This window comes from Eimeria mitis, genomic scaffold (assembly GCF_000499745.2).
Source record: "Eimeria mitis Houghton genomic scaffold, Emh_scaff1479, whole genome shotgun sequence".
Lineage (NCBI taxonomy): Eukaryota > Apicomplexa > Conoidasida > Eucoccidiorida > Eimeriidae > Eimeria > Eimeria mitis.
The window spans coordinates 7,936-8,700 of NW_013569416.1; the positions used below are offsets into that span (position 1 = coordinate 7,936).

At 44.6% G+C, this 765-nt stretch overlaps 1 protein-coding gene across 1 annotated transcript in view; it reads left to right on the plus strand.

Annotated features, from left to right (window-relative positions):
• EMH_0037890 (uncharacterized protein) overlaps positions 1-765 on the plus strand; it is a gene marked incomplete at both ends in the record, with an annotated part of 4,375 nt that overhangs the window by 1,294 nt on the left and 2,316 nt on the right. The window contains one exon of the mRNA XM_013495224.1: positions 36-394. Coding sequence (XP_013350678.1) covers positions 36-394 — 359 coding nt within the window. The remainder of the gene's footprint in view (positions 1-35; positions 395-765) is intronic.

Below are 765 nucleotides of genomic sequence, written 5' to 3' on the forward strand. Positions count from 1 at the left end.
GGTCAGAATTTCTTAGCGGATGGAAATATCTGCAGGCGGATAGTTAAGGCCTTCAACCAGGCAGTTGCTGCTGCAGTGCAGCGAGAAACTCAGCAGCAGCAGCAGCAGCAGCAGCAGCAGACGAAGAAGAAGAAGCAGCAGCAGCAGCAGGAACTGCAGCAGGAACAGCAGCAGGAACAGCAGCAGCAGCAGCAGCATCAGCAGCAGCAGCAACAGCAACAGCAGCAGCAGCAGCAACAGCAGCAGCAGCAGCATCAGCAGCAGCAGGAACAGCAGCAACAGCAGCAGCAGCAGCAACATGCTGCTGCTGCTTCTCTTAGCAGGGTAGTGGAGGTGGGCCCCGGCACGGGGGCCCTCACCCGCTATCTGTACCCTCTTTATAAAGATATGCTGGGTATAAACACCTAAACCCTAAACCCTAAACCCTAAACCCTCTCCTGCAGGCCTCACACATATTTCTCCTGCTGTCTCCGTTTGTCTCCTTTTTTCTTCTTCTGTCTCTTCTTTTTGTCTCCTTTTGTATCTTCTTTTTGTCTCCTTTAATATATATTTGTCTCTTCTCTTTGTCTCCTTTTGTCTCCTCTGTTTGTCTCCTTTAGACTCTATCTGTCTCTTCTTTTTGTCTCCTTTTGTCTCCATCTGTCTCTTCTTTTTGTCTCTTTTCTTTGTCTCTTTTCTTTGTCTCCTTTTGTCTCCTTTTTTATTTTATTTTATTTTATTTTATTTTATTTTATTTTATTTTATTTTATTTTATTTTATTTTATT